We start from the raw sequence: 17,924 nt of genomic DNA on the forward strand, positions 1-17,924 counted from the left end.
CTGAAGTTTTAACTGGGTACCAACATTCTATCTGTCACATTCTAGCATGATCCTGTACATACTTTGATTGGAATAAAGCCCACTGAACTCAATGAGATTTACTGCTGAGTAGACATCCATGGGATTGTGCTGTAAGACACACACACCACACCCTTCATATATACACACCATTGCTGCGTGACAGCTGTTTCCTGAAAGTACTGAACTATGTGGAATCAGTGTGTGCAAATATCACAACTATATGGGCAAGCCTGATTGGGTGGGCCTTGCCTAATGAGATTGGCACCCTGATGAAAAGGAAGGTGCTGACTGGGTAAGAAAACCCATGCAATCAGCTATACCTGCTTGGTTGTATGTATCGACATACTGCAAGTGCTTTAGAAAGCACCACAGGAGAGAAGCTTCCATACAGCTGTAGCTATGGGCGGATGGAGCCCAATGAAGAGCACAGGGTGAGACTATGCAGATAAGATCAGGCCCAAATGTTGATCGATATCATTGAGTTCTATGGAACAAAGTAAATGGGTTACATTTGGCAACATGTTAGGGCAGGAAGAAGTAAAACGTGCTTCCCCCACCATCATCACTAGTGTGGTCGCAAAGGTTGGGCTACCAAAATGGTGCTCCTGAGTATCCACTTTTACTATTTTTCCATATAGGTCAATGGCTCTCATTCACTCCTGTGGAAAGAAGTGTAGCACTTGGAGACACTTATAGTGAGGGCAAAACGTGCACATGACACTGGGAATGGGGGATGACCTCTCCAAAAGAGGGGCCACAAGATGGGCAGGAATGTCTTGTACATTGTGCTAGGGAAGAAAAAGGAGTAAACACCAGATCATATTCCTAATGAAAATTACAAGCTGTACCTTTAGCATCCCTAATATCAGGATATGGTATGTTTCTATTTAATATATTTTCCTCAGAACTTTACTGTTCCATGCTTTTCTCTCAAACATACAGATTCAGAGCACTGCATACTTCAGTGAACACGTGGCCCTCTTGCTTGTGCAGACTGCCCATTCACATCAGTGGAGGGAGAACAGGGGCATGTACAGAAATTTACACATGGATTTTTCTTCCTCTGCTGAAATGAATGGGACACCCCTTCTGGGTGTTGGAACTCTGTGTACACTAGAGCTCCTATCCCCGTAAGAAATCATTGAACCGGAGCAATAGTGGAAAACTGATTAGACACAACTGTGCTATAGATATTAAACATCTGATGTTCACTTATATACAGTAAAATTAGAGATAAGGCTTGAAGCAGATTAATTTCTATTTCTAGGTAGTAGGGGAATACAAGGACTAGGCAAATAATTCCTTTGGAGGGAATAACCAAAATTTAGTTATCTTTTATTGTAAAATCATTCCTCACCACATACTGAGTTGGCTCCACACGCATCATAGTTAGCAGGTAAGTCACAAGCTGATGGATGGATAAAAGCAGCAAGATCATAGCACACCAAAAGTATCATATATGCTGAAGAAATAGTTCAGTGCCTTATGATTTGTTTTGTTTTTCTCTCTATAAAAGTTGTGATCTATATAGGACTTCATTCACATGGACACTAACAACAAGGAGTATTTTGCTTTGGCGATAGTGGATCACACATCTGTTTAACTTGCTTTATATTTTTTTAACACACTCTGGATTGTACAGATGTGAGTCAGGTAGCATTTGGCCCCATTACTGAGGTGTCCACAGCCAGTATCCTCTGGGATTCTTGATTCATTGATTTTTGCCACATGAATCCATCACTTAGAAGAATGTGATTTTGTTTTTGACTCATTATCAGTCAGCATAAATTATAAATCCAGAAAATGTGCTGTATTTGTTGTTGTTTCCTCCATGTGCTTTTCCTCCATCTAATTTTATGTAGACTTCATCTCCTGGCTCCAAATGTAGAACTACACTGTTACTGGCGTAATCGTAGTTTTGGTCTGCATCCTGCGCGATTGCACTGGCTCGTACCTAAATTTAAAAAAATGCATTAAAATACTTGATTTACAATTTTAATACTTGTAAGCACTGTGGAATGAAATTGCATGGTTAGCAGCATGTTCCAGTGCCCATCATTCTTGGTAGAATTTTTTTTTCTCTACCAGTGTGGTCACCGACATATCGCACAGTAGTAGCCGACTTGGGTGTAGCAAAACATTTAAACTTAAGCCACCAACCATTAGCTTTTTTGTTTGCCAGAATATTGCAAAACTACTTCCCCCATCCCTCAGCATATATTCCTAGAAGGAAGAAAACTTCCTTCTAAGGAATAACTTGACACACTATTTTATTTATTATCTCTCCCATTTGTATCCCACCTTCTCAGAAGTTCAGGGTGGCATGCATGGGCGTTATTCCATCTTATTTTCACATATTAGACTGGGAGGTCCAAAGTCACCCAGTGAGCTATAATGCTGAGCAGGGATCCACAATCCATCACTAGCCACTTCACCAAACTGGTACTCTACACTTAGGCCAAGATACAAAGAACTGTGAAACTAGTTCCATGAGACTAGGAGAGCTTCAGATTTGTTTTCCTTGAACTGTAGCTCCTACGATGCATGACAAACTAAGGAGGGTGTTCAAAAGTAGCTTGTGATATGACATGGGAAAAACAGGCAAACATTCCACTGGGCTAGCACAAGCCTACAGCATGCGCCAAAGTGGTGATGGGGGAAAACCTGGCCACAATTTTGATTTCAGTCCAGATTCAAACAGGTGTATATCAATCTAAGATTGCACTTGATTCCTATCGATTCAGGATCAGAATCAGCTCTGTTATGAGATAAGGATATAAGGTGATTATAGAAGTATGGAGAAGGGATAAGCATATAATAAAACAATCCCTTGATGCCTTGGCTTTTGAATCAGTGAACTTTACATTCTTGCTGAGATTGAATTTAAATGGATGTATGAAGAAGATGCAGCACAGCAATGTGATCAAGTCAAACTCATTGAATGTGTGTGGTTTAAAAGCAATTCATTAAAATAGAGAATAAATACATATCACCATTTCCTGATTCATGATGATCATCTTAGAAATATTCGGTTCTTAGTCATAAACAGTGCATTAGAAGTCTCCAAGCTCATGGTTTTGCTTATATCTTAAGGTATTACATATTCAATATATTTAACAACCTGTCTTTGGAATCCTGACATAATCTTGCTCTCAGTACAGCATATAATCAAAGAAGAAGTGCATATAGTCCAGTTTAATAGACTATAATCATTCAGATCATTTATATGCAGTTTGGTTCTACAGATAAAATATTTAAACTTTTATTTGTACACAATTTATATTATTACAATGTATCATCTGCTTTGTTGCCTGTCCTTATTCCAGTACAGTTATACAGAGCTGTTAGTGATTTAGTGTTTTTGCAAACCAGAACTAAGAAATAATGCATGACTTGGCATACAATCTGCTGGATTTTTTTATCTTTTCAGAATTGGAAAAAGTACAATAAGTCAAAAATGTCTATGAATGCCTTTCAAAGGTATAAATGATAGGTTTTCAAATTAAATTTTCATGTGATATGATCCCACATTAATACAGAAATGTTAGCAATGGATAAGACTTTTCACCATACTAGATCTCATAGGGTATTATGAAGCTTAGAAGTCACAGAAGCAGGAAAAACCTCTTCTTCTGCATCATATAGCAAGGTTCAGAAAGGCTTAAGAGATTTGTAATTGCTTAACTAATGTTCTAATTTAAGCTGACACACTGTATAATAATATCCCAAGCAGTCCTGCTTTGGATTCATTGCTTCAAAATATTACATTGTTTTTTGAAGTGATCTGTCTTTAAGCAATAACCATCAAATAGTCTATTTCCTAAGGATTAATGAGCATCTGGGAGGAGCTGATGGTCACAGACATTAGTGCCAGAAATATTCATCCTTAGGAACTATCCTGTTCTGAGATCATTACTGATACTACAAATAGTAAAGAGAAAGAAGGTATGCTTGAGTTCCTCTGAATGATTATTATAGCATGAGTTGAAGTGAATTGATGCCCACATTTTATTAAATATGACTGTTTAAATCATTACTCAGATTCCATTTATTCTGTATTTAAATGCTACATGTTGAATTCTGTAACATTTAATGTTACAGCAACTATTATTATTTTTTCCTGCCATAAAGGGGCATGAACTCTATTGTCCTACTGGCTTTAGCATTAAATGTACTTCGTATATCATTATGTACACTATATAAAGATAGTGGACACACTCCACAGTAATGGACATTGTCTGCACTAAAAGAATCGAAAGATTTATTGATTGTGCTCCTAAAAATACTTTGTAGATTGCAGTCATTTTGTGTTCAGCTACGTTTTGAGTCTGCATTAACCTCAATCCCATACTCAGTGTGCTAACTTTATGGTCTCTCTACCTCCTTTGTTGTTGCTGGTATCCAATGCAATTTCTTTTTAAAGCCTACAAGGACAGTCTCAGAAGAATTCTAAGTGTATTGCTGTAGATGTTAAAGGTGTCTTAAAATTAAAACAATTAATGTGGTGTACATTACATAAGTTTCATGATTGCTCACCTCAATGAGCGATAGAGGTATACAGGGATATTAAAACTGCAAACAAACCAATTATGTTATAGTCTCAGCACTTCTATATTTAAGCTAACTATTAAGGAAGGCAATGTGTTACATGGGAGTCCTTGAGATATTCAATATATGTTGCACTTGAATGATTTTGTGTTTCTCTGCAAGTCATATACACTTCCAGCACTGATGTTTTCCTTCATTACAGTGTGAATCTGTAACACTTTGCTCTCTCCAAAAGGTAATTTGTCCACCCCCAACAATAATTTGTATTGAAAACTCTATTCACAATTCATTGGCTGTCAACTTTATAAGAGCAAATCACAGTCTGTCCCCGCAACATCAGTGCATTAATGCTACTCACCAATATAAAAAATTGGCATACGGATTTCTTATGACTCCATAAATATAAACTGAGTTCAGTACTGCATGATCAATATTTGTCTGTTCTGTTTGTATAGTGACTAAATTAAGCAATTTATAAATGTCTGGGATTATGTACTTAGTCTATCTTCAGGCTTATTTTAATATTTACAATCATAAAAATACGCCATGCACTGTAGTTTGTGCATTTTTATTGTGTATTTTTATTTCCATCTGGGGTTAAAGAGAAATAACGGTTTTTAATAACCAAAAATGTTTGAACATTTTTTATTTGTAAGCCAAACAGATGTACATGTGAGACATGACAATTGATTGCACTGTATTTAATGTTTAACAATGTGGTCTCATCTTTAAAGGCAGTATTTATGTTAGAGGCATTTGCTAATTTGATTAATTACTACTGATGTCCTCATAATTTCATTTTTACAGTACTTGTGAGAAACCATAAACAAAAGGTTAAGTGGCATATCAGATTAATTTACCAGCCTTTGATGCTCCCATCTGTGATCCTGGGTTCAACACAAAGCTGGAATGACTGAAAAGGACTGTCATGTGGTTACGGTACACTGGTATTCCCCAGTACCAGTGTTCAGCAATTTCAACTTCATTATTTTGCCTTTCAGGGGAAAAAAAAATCCCTTCAATCTCGAGTACTTTATACAGATATGGAATCCTGTATTGCAGCTTTTGTGAAACCCTTGTCAGAATACAGCAAGCAAAACCATGCTCACTGTGCTACCTATAGTGACAGTAGTTCATAAATAAAAAGCAAATATTAAAGATCGACCTCTAATATTCTGGTGGAGTCTGTAAACCTGAAAGCAGTAATCAGCAAACTCCTAGGTAAGAAACAGTGCCATTTTTGTTTTCTATACAGCACCTAGCACTCTGTTGGCATAAACATTTACTGGTAAAACTCTGGAATGCTTTCCATTAAGGATGCCTTATTTTGATTTCTTGTCTTACAAGTGGCATAATTTGATAAATATTACTTTTTGATTTCCACATTTATGGAATTACATATTTATATGGGATTGTGCATGTGTCTATAATGTTTGTTGTATTATATTTTTATCCATGAACTATCTACTGGACTTTTGCAGCAACAAAGTGCATCTAGGCACAAATTCTGACTAATTTTTCTTACCCTATCCAATTATCAATCTCGCTTACACAGACAATAATGAATGCAAACAATTATATACATGTGCTAATCATATCTATGTATATATATGAGGGCCAGATCCCTGGGGGCCACTTAAGAGCCAGAGGAAGCAAGCAATCGTAGCACCATTTAAACTAATTAAAATGGATGATTCCTATGTCTTTCATCCTGTAGAATCTCATATTTAATGTTTGGCCTAGTGAAGAATTGTAGGGGGAAGAGGAAATATGGCTCAAATAGAGGGTTTGTTTGGGTTTAGTTCTGCCTGTTTGCCAACAATCAGGAAGGAAAACAATGCTTTTTGGAAAAGTAGTGTGGCAAGAATGGAGTAACACAACCCCCTCCCTGACAAATCTCCAAAGATAGACAAATAGATTCTATCTATCCATCTATGGCACTGCACTGCAGGATCCTATGCACACTTACCTGGGAGTAAGCCTCATTGTACACTACAGGGCTTACTTCTGAAAACATGCAAAGGTTTGTGTTGCATGTGTTCTGGCATAAATCTGGTTTGTACTTACAGTAATGGTAGCAGTTTATTGATTTATTACATTTCTGTACCACCCAATAGCAGAAGATCTCTGGGCAGTTCACAAAATGGATAGCGTTCACCTCCTCCTCTCAATGCATCTCTAAGCAATCCCTTTTTCTTCCCATAACAATCTTTTGCTTGCCATTCCCTTCACTATCCCCATACTTATTCTAGCATTACACACACACCCCCGATTTTATATGTTGGGTTCTAAAAGGATTTTTATTTTATTGTCACAAAACTGCAAATTAAGAGGAAAATCCCCTGTTGCTTCCCTTCTCTTGTCATTTCCTTCCTGTTTGATTTCTCATGGTGTAGATGAATCTCCTAGAGATTCTTTGGGCTCCATCCTAAACCGATTTAGGCTGCAATCCTGTACACACTTCCCTGGGAGTAAGTCCCACTGAGCTCTCGACAGGACTTGCCTCTTGGTAGACATGCATAGGGTTCCACTGGAGCTGCGCAATCCTATACATCTACTCAAAATGAAGCCCCATGTAGTACAACGGGGCTTACTCCCTGCTCCCCATGCATGGGATTACAGCCTTCGAAGAGTCCCCAGGGCTTGAAATGGAACTTTCTTCCGAGACAAGCTTGAGATGGAGGCGCCAAAAGTTTTCCTCTAGCCATGCGGAAGCCTCCTCCACCTCCGCCCAGGCTCGGCCCGTTCCTGCCCAAGTTAGGGGTCTCCCACCAGGAGCCAGGCCCTCAGCGAGAGCCCGCGCTTTCCCCCCTCGCCCTTTCAGAGGCGTGCTGCGGCTACGATAACGCAAGGCCGCGGCGGTGGAGCAAGCCGCGGAAGCCTGAGGGAGGCAAGCGCGGGCTTTCGGCTGAGTAGCTGTCTGGGCTCGGTCGACCCCATCCGAGCTTTTTCGAGGTCTTGCAGGCCTCGACGGGCCTGCAAGAGGCATAGCTATCTACTAGCGTCAGCGGCGCGGCGCGCAAAAGGCCCGCCCGCCAGGCCCTCTTGGCTTTCTCCTCGCCGCTCACCACGCGGGCAAAATGCACAAAGCGGGCGACGGGGGATGTTTGTTTTTTGACCCCCGAAGCGACTGACTGCCAGGGCCACGTCGCCGTGGCGCGTCAGTCCGGTTGCAAATGCCGCTTGTGGCCACTCACTCGCCGGGGCTCTCTGAGCAGAGAAAGGAGGGCCGCTTTTAGACAGACCCAGTTAAACGAGGCTCTTTCTTCTCCTTCAGAAGTTACTACTGCTAGCACACGCGCCCCCGCCGCCCGAGGGGAAGCGGAGCAAGAAGCCGGCGTGGAGTGGGCAGTAAGTACAAGGCGCCTTCACGCCTCGGCCGGGCTTGGTGGAAATGTAACTAAGGAGCAGTGGAGGCAGGTGGCTCCGATTTCGGTGGGGCTGTACGTCCATTCTGGATTTTAGCCCAACGTGCCGGACCTATTTTGGGGATAGGGCGCAACAATTCCGGATAGCTCCTTTAGAGTTCTGGCTGGTTCTGGCTAAAACCCAGAATGGATTCACAGCTCCCCCGCAATCGGGGCCAAAAGCCTCCACTGCCAAGGAGAGCGGGGGAGCGGGTCCCGCTGACCTACCCCAGTGGGGCCACCACGCCTGCCCTGGACTGCCGGCCCCGCTCCCAGAGCCTCTCACTTTCCCCGAGACGCCTCTTTTCCAGGGGAAGGTGGGTCGCCTATTCCCTATCTCACCCCCCCCAACCCGATTCATGTTTTCTGCGCATGAGTGGACCTGCCGGCCCTCTTTCCTGGGCCTGAAGCGCCCCTTCCAGCGCGCCCTTGGCACCCCATAGAGGCCTTGGGTGCCCGTTCCACGCCCCAGCAATCGCCGTCGGAGCGCTCGGCCCACTGCCCCAAAGCCTCCTTCCTTCCTCGCCGCGTAGCTCTTCCCCGGGGCTCGCCCGCTCTCATCTCCCCCTCCCCTGCAAAACGACGCTGCCCCTTCCCCTGCCCCGCTCCTCGGCCCGCGCTGTTCTTTTCCCCGCGGGGGGAAACAAAACACCAAGAACCATCACCCGCGTCCCGCGTGAGTTAGTCCTGGATTAGTGATGCTCGCTCGCGCCGTGCGCAAGAGCCCTCCTCCGCTTCACCCAGAACCAACACGCACCGCAAGGGAGAGGGAACGGCCATCGCGGGCAACTCGAGCCCCAGTGATGGCTGGACTGGGGCACGGCCGGCGGGCTCAAGGAGCGACTAGTGCAACTCAAGTCATCGCGGGTAGGCGGCGAGCCTCACTCCGCGCTGCACCCGTATGACTATGCCGGTGTACGCACCCAGATATCGCGGGCTGCGCCTCTTTGGCGCTGCCTTTACGTCCGCCCGGTCCTTTACCCCGAGCCCGAATTCCCGCTCCGTTGCTGCCTCCCGAGACACCCGCGCTTTCTTCATCCGAGTAGCCAGACAAAGCCCCGGAACCTGTCAACAATACCGGGTTCTGTCCATCCTGCCCTCACTTCTTTACCACGTGCAGACTGACCATGTGAAGAAATAAAGAAGCAGTGCCTTAGAGCATGTGTAGAGTATTTTGTCCTCACCAGTACTGGTTCTCAAACAAGCCAGGGCGGCTACGTGGTCTCTTAACACTGGAAATTGAGCACCGGGCATCCTTCCAGCCCCCAAGTCCTTTGAGGCTCCCCCCCCCCCCGCCCATTCTTTCCTGCTCGCTACGCCTTCCCGGCGGCGGCGCCGCTCTCCGCTCCGCTTAATTTCATCGCTGCTCGGTTGCCATCTTTTCCCGGCTGCACCGCCGGCAGAAATTCAACAGGTGACGCTTGATCGGTTGCGTTTCTGCCGGCCGCGCAGCAACCCAACGGCACGGAGAGTTGTGCCAGGAGCCACGACACGGGCCACGAAAGGCACTAACCCGCTCGGGGGCGCCCCGACCGCCTGGGTCTGGAGAGGAGCGGCGGCGCCGCGCGCGCGGAGAGTCCCGCCGCTCCCCCCCGCCCGGGCTCCCCCCCCCCGCCGGCCCCCCCTCGGCCCCACCTGGTTGTTCTTGCAGAGGTCGGCCCACATGCTGGTGCCGTCGCCGCCGCGCATGAGCACGTGGTAGGTGAAGAAGTAGATGCCCGGGATGGAGCAGGTGAACTTGCCCGTCGTGGGGTCGTAGTGGTTGCCCAGGTTGGTGACCACGTCGTCGAACTTGAGCACCTCGTAGCCCTCGTGCTGGCGCTTGAGGCCCGCGTAGAAGGCGATCTTGGGCACGGTGCTGTAGGTGGCGGCGCTGATGGCCCCGGCCGCGTTCAGGCCCGGCGCCCCGGGCGGGCCCGGCAGCCCCTGCCGCCCGGGCTCGCCCTTGTCGCCCGGCGGGCCGGCGGGCCCCGGCGGGCCGGGGTCTCCCGGGGGCCCGCGCGGGCCGGCCTTGCCCGGCCGGCCGGCCTCGCCCTTGGGGCCCTGGATGAAGGTGGGCAGGGACTGCATGAGGCCGCGGTCGGGCGTGGCCGCCGTGCTGGGCGCCTTGGTGCCGCCGTACGGGTCGCAGACCATGCGGCAGGTGCCCAGCATCTCGTAGTGCGCCGACGTGCCGGCCGAGCTGACCAGCACCGGGATGAGGATGACGAGCAGCAGCACCATGACCACCCCCAGCGCGCCGGCCGCGATCAGCCGGCGCCTGCTGCCCACCAGGCGGCTCAGCGCGGGGCGATCCTCTTGCCTGCTTTTGGACAAAATCTTGATGGCGGGGCGGGCACCTCCTCGCGCCGAAATCTCCGCGGGGCGGCCTCCCCGCGTCCCTCGGGGCTCCTCGCCCTCGGCCTCCCGCCGGCGGGGAGGGGCGCCCGGAGCGGCGTCCGTCGCCAGAGCCCAGCGGCGGAGGAGTCCCGGGCGCGCCGCCTCGCTCTGCCGCCCGGCCGCTCCGTCTGGGGCACCTGTGGCTGCCGCCGCCGCCGCTACCCTGGAGAGGAGCCGCGCACACTTTTATGCAGCTGCTGGCGATCGACTTTTTTTTCCGCCTGTGCCAGCTCGAATCAACTTCCCCTCTGCTCCTCCCGGTCGCCTCTCTCGCGGCCTTCCCGCGGGGTTTTCCCCCCCCCTCTTCTTTTTTTCACCCCTTTTTTTCACTCATTCATTCTTAGGCTTCCGCAGCGACACCAACTCTCCGAGGACAGCAGGGAGACGCGGGAGCGCGGGAGGTTCCTGCTCGCACCACCGCGAGGGAGAGAGAGAACGGGAGCGAGAGAGAGGCTCCTCGTCAGCCTTGCCTGGCTCCTCCGCTGGAGCTGCCGCCGGGGCCCCGCGAAGCACCGCTCGCTCGAGCTGAGCACACACAGGCGCTGAGCGCACGCCACCCCTCGCCACCCAAGAGGAGGCTGCCGAAGGCGCCGCGGTAATTTATAAGCACCCAAAAGCGCAGGGGAAAGGGGAGCTGCCTTGGCATCTCATCCCAGCATCTGCTCCACGCATCCCACTCACGGAGAGTTTGGCATCTCACTGACAAGTGTGGGGAAATGTTTTCCTCCCCTCTTTCTCCCTCTCCCTTTCTCTCCCCCCCCCTTCTTTTTTTCCCTGCACTGAGCAGTGAAATCGTGAGCATTTCCCTTGCTGAGCCCTGAGTGATGACAGCTTTCTTGCTGGATCAAGTAAAAGGGGGGGGGGGCGTTAGAGAGATCTACTTAGCACCTTTTGGGTAACCTTCAGATCACATCCTGAATGCAAAGGTCAAGCCTGCTTCTTGTTTAATGGTTCTTCCCCCAACGGCCTCCGCCCGTCATGTGAATATCCCTTTTAATACAAGGGCAGTGTCATTGCCATTCACTCCTGCAAAAGCCATTTGGAAAAGCAGCCATACCACCACTGGGATGAATGGAGCTGGACTTCTCTCCCCATTTTAAATCTGTATGGCATCTAACTAAAACACAATAACACATGGCCTAAAACACATGAGAAAATCTCACCTCCTGCTCTTTTTTTCTGGATATCACATGCAGAGAATGATATGCTAGTGGGCTACAGAGGGCTTCTCCCTGCCTTTTGGCCAAGCACTAGATCTGCAGCAGTGAGTGAAAGAGCTCTCACTGCTTTACAAAAGTGCCCCTTAGGTAGATTAGGCAAAGAGTCACTCCAATGGCAGGCTTTTCCTGTAAGAAGATGTACGTTAAAGACAAGGAAGAAGTTTCTGTGCCAAGTCTGAGTGCATTTTTTTTCCCCAAGCAGAGACAGTGCTGGTTGACTGACTCCTCTTTCCTTAAACATACACACACACACACACCCCACGTTGGTGGTGGAGGTAAATGTCATTCTTTAGCAAGGTGAGCAAGACATCTGACTTCTGTAATTTGAATGGTAGTTCTCTGAAGCAGATATTAAGCAAGTACCGCTTCTTCCAAATACAAGGCAGAACAAGGCCGCATTAAACAAATAGCTCGAATTGATTCCTAAATCATACTTCTGCATTCAAGAGCAACTGGACGTCAATCAAACGTGGGTGACATTTGCCTGTCAATACAGGGATGATGGCTGGAAAGAGTGTGACTTATTACATGCGGGGCAAGAATCTGAAATGAGCCAAAGCAGCAAATAAGAAAACAGCCAAATAACACCTTCCCCTGTGTTGATCAGAAAGTGGTGATCTTGTCTGGGGTTTGTATAGCACGAATCTCGTCTTTATAACTCCTCTCTCGGGACTCCCCTTTCTTTCTTTTCTATTCCATAACACAATAAGGTCAAAGAGGCAGACAGCAGGAAACAAAGATCCATCGATTCTCTCTTTAAGTAGAAATGTCAGCAGCTCCTTGCATTCTTCCCTAAGAGAATCAAAAGATGAAGAGAGTGTGGCCATGCCATGCCAGAGAGATGGGCCAACCCAGCTCCTTATCTCTTCAGCAGACTGCTGATAAAAAAAAGTCTCAGCTTCTTGCACTTGTAAATATTCCCACCATCACCCCTTTTCTGATTTTTGTCGGAGTTCAACCTTTAATAAAGTCGTTATCTCACAACAACACAATCCGGTTGCCAGATCCGTTTGCTTCAAGCTCCCCTGCCATCCTGTGAAAGACATTTAGAGGGGCTTGTTTATGCCATGCTGAGTTTCCCAAAGGAAAGGATTCTCAAATATGATTTTATTCTTTGTAAGGGGGGGAAAAAACTTGAGAAGTCAAACATGCATTCAGTTTTCTGTGGTCCTCACACAAACATCAAGTTTCCACATCATCATAGTTGACTATAAAATTCCATTTAAATGTTATGTACTACTAGCAGACTCATTCTGCAAATGTGGTTCCTTACGTAGCCAAAGCAACAGCACTCGCATACAACAGGGATGTACCAGCAGGCTTGGGGAACCTCAAGGTCTGAAGAAGTAGATACAATCTTTATTGGGGGGGACACACACACAAAGGGCAACCTCTCCCCCAAAATACCTCAGTGAGGACTGGCAGAATACTGACTGACTGTTGGAGATAAAAAATAGAAAACCTGGAGTTGGGGGGGGGAATGGAATGGAATATACTGGAAAAGGGCATACCTGGCTGGCTATAACCCTGAACAGGAGCCACATTTTGGTCTCCAAGTCATCAAAATGAAATCAGTTGACCTGATAAAACATACCCATTTTTTGTCCCCAGCGGTGGAAGCTTCACACCTTGGATAGCTCCTTTAGAGTTCTGACTGGTTCTAACTGAAACCTGGAGTGGATTTACCACCCCAGTGATGTTGGAGCCACTAGCCTCCACTGGTCCCCAGGAGAATATGTGGTGTATTCTAGCTAGGGATGTATGAAAGTCACCTTTTCGCGGATTCTGTTCATGGGGGGGGGGAGGCATTCCGTCTCTCCCCCTGAATCCTCGATGGGGGGGCAAACCGGTCCTCCCCCCTGGAATCCTCGATGGCAGGCTGTGCTCTGCGGCAGCTCTGCGGAGCAGCTGGTCAGGCCAGGCCAGGCCCAGGCCAGGGCCGTCCGCAGTCGGATTTCTGGCCGTGGAGGGCTCTGGGTAAAAACAACAAAAAACACGTATGCAAATGGCCGCCGCCATTTGCGTTCCTTATTCCTTATTTTTCGCGTACTGGGCGCTATTTGCGTTCCCCTTTCTTGTCTTCGTCTTAGTCTACGTAAATATTTACGTAGACTAAGACGGCGAAAAATAAGGAACGCAAATGGTGGCGGCCATAGCCGCCGCCATTTGTGTATGCGTTTGTTGTTTTTTTTACCCAGACGTGATAGGCTACATAAGTCTTTACGTAGCCTATCACGTCTATGGGGAAAAAAAGAAAAAAACACAGACTGCAAATGGCGGCAGTGGCAGCCGGTCGGAAGACCAGCTGCCGCCACTGGAGCCGCTGCCGTCCGAAACATCCGCCCCAGGTAAGTCTCGTCCCAGGGGGGATCCGCGGGGTGTGTGTGTGTGTGGCAGGCTGTTCCGCAATGGATTTCGGGGGGGCCGAATGAACTGGCATTTGGCCTCATTGAGATGCGTCGTGGAATTCTCTGACATCCCTAATTCTAGCATGCAATTTGAGGATACCAGGATTAATACAAATGTCTGAGAGCTGCTTTCCACATGATGGGCCATTTGATGCATGGAAAAAAGATGCACAAGTCATGTACAAAGCCAGCAACACTGTCCTATCATTGCCTCATTCCAAATAGATCTGAACAGGTGCTGCCCAACATACCAACAGTACCCCTGTGCCAATTCTCGGAGGCGCTGCTGCGGCTGGGCTATGGGGCTGAATTCCAGGTCCCACAACCCAGCCCCCCCCCCCATGAACACCCAGAGATTGGCAGGTAATGGGAGCAGTGGCAAATTAGCCCAGTGACAGCACCTGGGGGGCATGGGCATACTGGAGCCAATCAAGTTGATGCTAGATGCTGAGAATCTTCTTTTATTTAACAGTATTTAGTCAGGGAGCAGCCAACTGGGCACCGACATGGTTACAGATGCTGATTAAAAAAAATGGCCAACGACACCAAACCATTTAGGGTGGTTAAAACAAAAAGGGATTGTGAAGAGTTCCGAAAGGATCTCTCCAAACTGGGAGAATGGGCATCTAAATGGCAAATGTGGTTCAATGTAAGCAAGTGTAAAGTGATGCACACTGGGGCAAAAAATTGCCACTTCAAGTATAGCCTGATGGGATCTGAGCTAGCAGTGACCGACCAGGAAAAAGATCTTGGGGTTGTGGTGGACAGCTCGATGAAGATGTCAACCCAGTGTGTGGCCACTGTAAAAAAGGCAAACTCCATGTTAGGCAAAATTAGAAAAGGAATTGAGAATAAAACTGGCCGATATCATACTGCCCCTATACAAATCTATGGTGTGGCCACACTTGGAACACTGTGTCCAGTTCTGGTCACCACACTAAAAAAAAAGATACCATAGAGCTGGAAAAAGTGCAGAAAAGGGCAACTAAAATACACGCTCCGTGTATTTATTCTTATAATCAGGTTTAGCAAATGAGGTTTTTGCTCTGTTATGACCTGGTTCACATGAAACGACAGCCCACCATGGGTTAATTTACCCATGGGGGCTGTCATGTCATACCTGGCACATGTGGGCAACATTTTTGCATGCCCTCCCCGCTGAAGCCCGGCTTGCCATAGCTTGTGTTGTGTGAATCCAGGCAGCAGGGGTTGTTTGAAGGTTAGACAACCCTCAAACAACCCATGTCTTGTCTAACTCTCAAAGAATGTCTGCCCTCTGGGTTTGCACCACAGCAAGCTGGGCCCACATGGACGCTATGCAAAAATGGTACCCGCAGGTGCCCGGCACAATGTGATAGCCCCCATGGGTAGGCTGTTGTGATGTGTGAACAGGCTGATTATCAGGAATGTAGGAGCAGTGGTAACACATGGAATGGTGGGAGGGGGTGGAAGAAGATAACAGTTAATTTTGTGCTTCACAATAGAAGTAACACACATGGGCATCTAAAGCCCCCCCTGCCCCCATAAGGCCATTAAGTCTATCTTCTGAAATTACCTAGCTGCACGACAGCCACTGCTTTGCTACAGGGTTTATTTAATGACAACAGGCACACATAAAGTGTTCTGCTACAGGTACTAGATAAATGCTTCCGTTCTACATTCAGAGCCTCTTTGAAGCTGACATATATATTATGTCTTTGCAACCCCCTCTTGCGTTTGTCTTCTGATCTGATCTCTACAGTCACCTCCTCCACTTTTGATATCCATAATCTTTCCTCTTTATTCTTTGATAAAAGACTTCCTTTATTAAGAAATATTTTACATTGCATGTCAGTTCAGGACACTTCTGGTGTGATTTCCCTTTCAAAGGCCTTTTGCCTTTTCAACTTGGACATGCCATAACAATCAATAGTCCGCATGCATAACAGGAGTTTCTTTTTGCATAGTGTGCTTTAAAGCAGTCAAGGTAAAATGGTAACAAACCCATTGTTTTAGGGTGATGTCCCTCTTATAAACAGACTGTATACTTATATTCTCTTCCTCTGTTTTCCCCTTCTACTACTATTGTCTTGACACAGTTCCTTCTTCTGTTTTGAAATACATTGCCTTGTTGATCCTCTATACTACATATTTACAATGGTATTCTGTCTTTTGGTTCTTTCTCTCCTTCCTTTAAGTCTGCTGTTAAAAAAATAATAAATTCTGATCCTTTATTCTTATCTAACTTATCCTTATCTCCCTTTCAAGTTCTTGTCCATGTTTTTTTTAAAGGAAAGAACTAATCTCCCATTTATGCCAGTGTGATGTTTCAGTGTGAAGACGTTTTCACAAATGACAGGAAACGCATCTTCAAGACCCTTGCATGATTTGTGTCCATATGTGGGTGTTGTTAATATAGGGCAGTATCATAGGATTCCTGTGTGGTATCCACTGGTAGTTCAGAAGGGAGCTCCGCTGACCTCTTTTGTTATGGAAACAAGTATTTCCGCTAAGTCCGGGGCTGGTTTGGGAAGTGCTAGTTCATATGGTGCTAGCAGTGAGCCCCGCTGATGCAATGGAACTAGTGGACATGCTAGCAGAAATCCTATAGGATACTGCCCATGGAAAAGGAAGGAGAAGAGAGCCATCTTTAAATCAAACATATCTTCTAGCAATGAGTTGCAGCTAGGGCAGAAGGTGGTGACAGGCGTTTTCCTCCATTCTCTCCCTCCCAGGGAATGAGCAGGCCTAGGATCATGTGGATCCTCAGCTGTCTGTACCATTTTCGGGTTCTGATGAGGTTCTGTGACGTAGCCTGGACTGCAGGGTTTTGCTGGAGATCAGCTCTTGAGCAGGGATCAGGTTTCTCTGGAAGCAAGGTGGAAAGAGAGAGATCAGCACCATGGAAAGCTCCGAGCCGAGCTGCAGCTGTAAATCAGGTTGGATTTGTTGAAGTCTGAGGCTCAAACCGGAAGGTAGCTGCCTTTGGTCTGGTTAGCGCCTTCTCTGCATGGACTGAGGCTTTGACCCTTAAAGGGGCCTGGCCTGTTTTAGCAGCCTCAGGCTGTGGTGACTGGAAGTGGTTGTGGCATCCTTGTGTCTTCATGGTCCGAGTCCTCAGAGTCTGAGGATGGCAATGGAGCCTCCTCTGGATACAAGGAGCCACTCTCAGGGTTCCTCTGGAGAACTGGCTCCTGGTGCGATAGAAGCCACATGATGCCTTTCTGTGGCTGAGTCTTCTCCTATGAATTCCAGAGCCTCTGAGGAAGAGGGGTCAGAATCCCCTGAGGATGGTGGTTCAGGGTGCTGGTCCATGACAGTGTCCCAGACATGCCCTTCAACTGCCCCGTCTTTCACTCCACCATTAGCGGAGCACTGCTATCAGGGCAGCCATGGCAGAGCAGACCTTCACAGCCAATCAGGGAAGACCTCTGGGTGCAGACCTCACTCTCTGTGAGCAGCCCCTGTCCTCCAACACAAGAGGGAAGTCCACAGTATCCTATGGCCCCTGGGACACCTTCCGAGGGACCATGGGATCGCACACTTAGATTTGCATTTTAAAGTCTGAAGGGAAAGTATTTCTTTCTATATAAAGATTTCTTAATTCAGAATAATATAACTGCTTAATCTGACATTACATTAAGGTTAAATGATATAAATCCTCCCTCATTTGAATATTTTCAGATATGATCAGTCATAATTGAATATCTAAGATCTAACCATCATTGGACAGAGACCAAATGGACTTTTAAAAAATATGAATGAAGGTGATAATAATTTACTGTCAAAGATCTATAAATTTCTTTCAAAATACGATTCTGGATTGGAACAAGTAAAAGATTTAATGATTAAATAGGATCAAAATATGCCTATGGAGATTTGGGGAAAGCTATGGACTAAAGGTCAAAGTTTTTCATTAAATATGCCAATTGGAGAAAAGTCTTGCAAGATCAAGGGGTATG

General features: G+C 46.8%; 1 protein-coding gene across 2 annotated transcripts in view; it reads right to left on the reverse strand.

The window, feature by feature from the left end:
* Positions 1-10,220, reverse strand: part of C1QL3 (complement C1q like 3) — a 52,055-nt gene extending 41,835 nt beyond the window's left edge. The window contains exons 1-2 of one of the 2 annotated variants that reach the window (XR_014792413.1): positions 9,612-10,199; positions 1,379-1,975 (exon numbers count right to left, since the gene is read on the reverse strand). Coding sequence is in view for 1 of the 2 variants with exons in the window: in XM_084858991.1 (XP_084715117.1) it covers positions 1,796-1,975; positions 9,612-10,199 (768 nt within the window). In the remaining variant the exon portion in view is untranslated. Of the gene's footprint in view, positions 1-1,269; positions 1,976-9,611 lie in introns of those variants that run through there. The other variant, XM_084858991.1, reaches the window with a different exon arrangement.
* Between the last annotated feature and the right edge of the window lie 7,704 nt (positions 10,221-17,924).

The sequence above is a fragment of the Heloderma suspectum genome, chromosome 5 (genome assembly GCF_057233095.1).
Source record: "Heloderma suspectum isolate Gila_16-S chromosome 5, 16-S_ref, whole genome shotgun sequence".
NCBI lineage: Eukaryota > Metazoa > Chordata > Lepidosauria > Squamata > Helodermatidae > Heloderma > Heloderma suspectum.